The 6,000-nt window shown below is 43.0% G+C and overlaps 1 protein-coding gene across 1 annotated transcript in view; it reads right to left on the reverse strand.

Annotated features, from left to right (window-relative positions):
* The window catches only part of GALNS (galactosamine (N-acetyl)-6-sulfatase), a 42,449-nt gene extending 39,814 nt beyond the window's left edge, over nucleotides 1-2,635 (reverse strand). The window contains exons 1-3 of the mRNA XM_009890044.1: nucleotides 2,512-2,635; nucleotides 1,200-1,274; nucleotides 45-147 (exon numbers count right to left, since the gene is read on the reverse strand). Of these exons, the coding sequence (XP_009888346.1) occupies nucleotides 45-147; nucleotides 1,200-1,274; nucleotides 2,512-2,635 (302 nt within the window). The remainder of the gene's footprint in view (nucleotides 1-44; nucleotides 148-1,199; nucleotides 1,275-2,511) is intronic.
* Nucleotides 2,636-6,000: the final 3,365 nt, after the last annotated feature.

Below are 6,000 nucleotides of genomic sequence, written 5' to 3' on the forward strand. Positions count from 1 at the left end.
CGCATACTGAAATCTCAAAGCAAGAGATCTTAGCATAAGTTTACCATTTGCCAATGATCTTATTGATGTAGCCAGCTTTCTTCAGCAACTCTGGAAGCAGTAATTCAGAATCTGGGATTCCTCCTACTATATCCTGTGGCGTGTATGCTGTGTAAAGCAAACAAAAAAGTATTTCCAACTCTTACAAATATTAGAGCAAGCAGCTCACGGCTGCCCATCATTAGAAACACTGTTAGTGGATGAGAAATAGCAATTATTTGAAGTCCCAGCAATATCACCCCTTCAAAGTCCTCCCAGGCCACAAGATGAGGAGAACAAATTGCTTCAGAGAGATCAAAGGGAGATCTCCGCCCACTTGCATACCACGGCCAACAATAAAGGGGGCTGCCATCACAGAATGAAGGCGAGACCCTTGAAAAGGGGGGGTCATAAAGAAAGCAAGTGCTTTAGGTGTGCATTGGAGTTGCCTTTACACTTGCAAATTTGCTTTATATTTTCTAAAATGAAGGCCCCTTTTTCCTAAATCAAATGTTGGAAAAACTTGCTCAGACTGCAAGAGCTAAAAGAAATTACGTCTCTCACAGCGCACAGTTGTCTGGCCCTTAAAAATCTAAGGTGTGACTTTGGTTAGGACGGAGATAGCCAAGCATACTTGCTGATACACAGTGTGAATCGGTATGTAGCTGCTGAGTCTTGCCCAAGCATGCATGGCCTCATGTGGCATCTGTCACGTTGGAGCCAATGACAGGAATCAAAATCAACTCAGGAACGTTATGAAGTGGTAATCTTCCCTGGAAGCACCACAAGCACAACGATGCTATAAAAGTACCAAGGCTGAAATGGTTAGAAAACTGGCGGCTGAATGAAACTGCAAGCAGCTTTTTCTTTACTCTGGCTGTTAACATATACCCCACGTGACTTTCTTTCACCAGACTGCCCAGAGGAAACGCTTCTCAGCCAGCAGAAGCAAATGGATCAACCAGTCTTGTTTGTCTCTTAGTCTGAGGAGGTTTTCTGCTTGATGAGGAGGAAACAATAAATTTCATGCTTATTACCAGCAGTGTACATGGTAATCTTTTTGTGCCACTCTGGAAGATCTACAGGGGAAGATCACCAAGCCAAGCCTTTGTTCAAAGCAAAACTTCCTACAAAGCACAGAGGGAAATCAAGGGAGGAAGGCAAATCAGTGAAGCCCATACCGTTTCTGGCATGTGCATTCGTGGTGTAAAAACCATTTCTGACTGGGAGACGGCCCGTCAACAGTGCTGCCCTTGCTGCAAATAACAACAAAAAATGTTTTATTTTACATGCATTCTCTGCTTAATTATCATATTAAGGCTGAGGACAGTGCACTGACTAAAGCATGTCAGTGTCCTTTTGTCACAGCCAGCTACTAAGATCACTCACATTAGAACATGCAGCAACTCTCTTCTCTAGTGAGCCATGGAGACAGACACATTCTGATATGACAACATTTGAATTATTCCAGAACGAACCCGACTGAAATTTGGCCCTTCTATTAAATTACTCACTGCTGTAGAATAATTATTTTCAGTAGTCAACGTAGCAACCCTTCTACCTCAGTAATTACAGAAGGAATACCCAACATATATATGTAAGAGGAAATCGTAACAGAAATTGATTACATGCTTAAGGCTAAATTTTCCAGCTTGTCTGAACGAAAGTCATGTAATTGTGAAGACAGAGCTGTCCAGCTTTGACAGCAAAAGTCAGGTCTGGACTGCAGGAAACATTTAACCAGGTGGTTAACTTTAAGCATATGCAGTACCACCACTGGACTTAGCAGGACTTCAGCATATTTTAAATGCCTTTTAAGAGCAAGGACATCATCAGCACACTGACAAATTATATCCAAAATGAAAGCCCAAATAAAAAGCCCCTATTCCTCATTTTTGTTTCAGTTCTTGGCTGCCAATCAGGTTTGAGGAAAAAGAGAAAAAAAAACAAACCCACACCACAGAAGAACCAATAAGGATAAAAATATCTGTGTCTCCCAGACCCAAACGTTTCTTTTATCTCTTGTCCCTTTCCCAAGAATCTTACAAGCCACCAGCGTTAAAAGCAAGACACAGCCTGCTGCCATTCCTTGCATGAAAGTCTCACCAAAGCCAATGGAATCAGACAAACTATGTACAAACTATGTTCAGCAATAATTTAGGTACTGCTTTGTCTGTTTATCCCAAAATAAGAAAGATAGAAAAATGCAATGACTAAGGCTAGAATACTAAACCAGAACGTTTTAAAAAAACCCTTTAGCTGGACTGATTTGATCACTAAAACACTGCTTTGTATGAACCAAAGATTGTAGGTTTTCCAATCAAAACGTAAATAAAAAGGGAGCAAAATGCAAGATCAAAGCACCAAATCCAAACACTGCCCTGAAGGTAATCGCTGGTTTGGTTGCTAGTTCATGTCAGATGCTGGCAAACGTCCCCATCTTCTCAGAAGGTGGCATGCTTATATGCTAGTTTGAAACTCAAGTTTACTCACACGGAGAACAGAGGGGGTTGGCAGTATAAAAATCCAGGAAAAGCATCCCTTCTGAAGCCATCTGGTCTAAGTTAGGAGTTTCCTTAGAAGGCTCCCCGAAAGCTCCCAAATCACCCCAACCCATCTGTAAAAAGAACACACCAAAAGATGTAAAAGTACTTTTACTCTTCCACAACTTGCTTCTGGGCCCACATAACACTTTCATTGTATCCCTTCATTTCTAAATCTTTATAGTGCTCATCTCCTTATTTGTGGAGTACTTCACAAACATGATAAAAATGATCTTCCCCAACCCTGTGAAGCAAAGAACTATTAGAGTTTTCACTGGCAAATGGGAAACCGAGGCACATGTGATTAAATGACTCGCTAACAGGCATTAAAACACTTGTAGCAGAACTGGGTAAGAATCCTAATGCTTTCACTCTTACTTAAGTGCCCGAAGACTGGCAAGCGCACACATACCAGGGAGGAAAAGGAAGTTACATGTGATATGCTCAGTGTTGTACAACTGCAAAGTCTGACCCTTCAGTCCCTGGCTACATGTCTGTGCGTTGGACCACTGACCCCAGGACTCCATCTCAGCCTGCTGAAGCTATCTATCTATCCATCCGCGTACACGTAACTAGAAATACAAGGAAAAGCAGTGCTGCAGGAAAAGACAGAAAGTGTTTATTTTAAAAGCAAGCTTGGGAGAGAAACCTGCCAGAGGCATCGTATGTCATTCTGCTTATTTTGCAAGACAGTGGTTTTACCCTGTGTCTTCCTCCTAATTCAAAGGGGTCACACGCCAGGAGAACCGTAAAATTACCACCATGTTGTCTACATTCATTGCTGAATGCTATTACTGGTAATAATACAAATAAAAGTAAGTGACTTAAACCAGAAGGTTCTAGAAGGGAACAACTTAATGAGCAATTAGGCACCGTGGTTGTTGGAGATTATATTATGCTTTAAAACAGGGAATAGCTTTCTTTAATACAGATGCGTATCAGGTGAGCAACTGATATGGAGGGCGTAATGTATCGAGATCTTTAGAAAACCATCTGTCTGGTCCCATTTGAAAGCCTAACATTTACACTGCAGCAACGCACCTTGGAAAAGAAAATTGTTGGAGAGCTGCAGAGCCGGCTGTTGAGGTTTGAGTGAGGAGCAATTAAATGGTACCACCTACCACTAGGATGTGGAATTAAACCTGGGCTCAATGGGATCACCCCCAAGTTCTTGATTCTTCAGTATCTTTATCATCAAGGAGGAAAGAAAAAAAGAATATCGTGTTGCTCTAATTCAAAACCAGTGACAGAGTCACAGAAGTTACCAAGGATCAAAGGAGAAAGACCATGCAGATGTATTTTTAATGAACAGCATTTAAAATAAATAAATAGTTCACAGAAGCTACAGTCAGGATCTGTGCCTCATCATGTCTCGTGCTGTACCAACACTTCTAGAGTGGGATAATCACTGTCCCAAGGAGCTTTCATCTTGAAAATTACAAATGCCAGCTTGGGGGGAAATATTCCTGAATGGAAAATTGAGATGGACTGCCAGAGGCTCAACTGGCCAGAAAAACTAGGCTTACAAGGTAATTATCTTGTACAGGAGTGTAGAAACACTATGAAAACAACAGTCATATTGAATTGACAGAACAGAGGGAAACAGACTTGCCCACCCTTTGAATCACACACCCACCCTCGTTAGCTTTTCAGGTAGCTTAAAGTGGCACACAACACATTTCTACTACAAACACACCTGAAAGACAACATGAAAATACCAAAAGAAAAGCAAACCGGGAAGATGGCAGCACCTTGAACGTGTTGAAAAGGAATTTATTTCCTTAACCATGTGGCTAAGACCACTACAGAGTGCAAAAGTGAAAAGATTTTTAGTTGGAAGCTAATCTATGATTATTTCTGCTCTTTAATGATTTATTGCCTTTTTTTTTTTTTCAGTTCAGAGAGCAAAAATTAATGGAATTAGTTTTCTCCTTGTTTAGTTTTTCAGGAAACAAGTTTGGGTTTCTAAAACATTTCCTGAAATGTATTGGAGTGTCTTTGTCTACACTTGTAGCTACACCTTATTCAGTGCTACTACCACTACATCCATCGCTAGTATTAGAAGATACTGCCATAATTATTTTTGTAGGCTACAAAACCAAGCCTTAACTGCAGAATGATTCTATCAAGGTTTGAAAAACCACCAAAACACCCTGTTTTTCAACATTTACCAGCTGGTGGAATCCTTTGCCAAGGACTGTGGAGTTAATTGTCCAGTCATTATGAATGGACTGGTAGATAAGATAATTAAGACTTCTAGATAAGGTATGTAGGTGTGTAAGCACCAATTCCGAAAGAGTTGCATATGGGATTGACTTTATAGACCTGAGAATTCTGTCTCAACAGCAGGACACCCCCACACCAGGAATAATGAGAGGTCTGCATTAAGATTGCAGTGTTTCTAGCACAGGTCAGCCAGGGCAGCTCTGCCCTGAAGAAGGGCAGGGATACGCCAGGCCTAGGCCTTCCTTTCAATTCTTCACCACTTTTTACACAAAGTCTGGAAAGGACTTGAGAAAACAAGCAACCAAGCATGATGGCTTTCAAAGTACTTACAAACTGTTCAAATAATCCTGCTTATTTCAATCAAACTTTTCCAGATCACCCCATCAACCCATGAGCTGCACCTGAATCATTGCGCTGAAAACCTCTGACCATGAATCACGAAACAGACCCTGTTCATGTGCTATCCTACAGGCCCTGGTCTACTGACAAAGGGAGTGGATGTAGCGCACGGCTGAACACGGAGACCACGCCACCTAAAAGGGATATAATGTGAGAAGCTGGAAACCATAAAACCTAGGGCGACCTTACATACCAGGGAGAGCTCTACTCCGCAGGAGTCAATGAGACAGAGCTCTATGGAGCATAATGAAGCAAATAAACATGCAAGACGTGCTCTCAAAACACAAGTCTTGCCAGGCCCAAAAATGTCTCTTGATGTGCACTTAAGAGGACATCCAGAAACAGTAAGCTGCACGATAAGGCTCACGGGGAGCCAGCTTGATGAAACCTCCATTTAAAGGCCTCTGCCTCAGCACCAGAACAGCTTTGGACCCAGCCAATGCGCCGTGATGCTCCCATGAGCGCAGAGACCGCCACCACAGCATCTCTGACATGCTGCGCATGCACCATGAACAAATTTCCCAGACATCAGCGGAGCATTTCTGACAGCCGCCCTGCCCACAAGGCGCTGGTGCTCAAACCGTGCCGCCACCACCACCACCACCAGTGCCTGGGAGAGGGTGGGCCACCACGGGAGCCCCTCCACTAGCCCCAGGACCCCGCCTCACCCCAATGACAAACCCTACACCCTGTAACAAGCACACTATGGAGCTGAGGCCCCAGTTTCCCTCAGCCACACCGTCCCAGCAACCCAAGCTCCTCTCTGGGGACAGGTACACAGCCTTCTTCCTAGCCACGAACAGGGCTGCCACCC

The sequence above is a fragment of the Charadrius vociferus genome, unplaced genomic scaffold (assembly GCF_000708025.1).
Source record: "Charadrius vociferus isolate BGI_N301 unplaced genomic scaffold, ASM70802v2 scaffold1028, whole genome shotgun sequence".
Lineage (NCBI taxonomy): Eukaryota > Metazoa > Chordata > Aves > Charadriiformes > Charadriidae > Charadrius > Charadrius vociferus.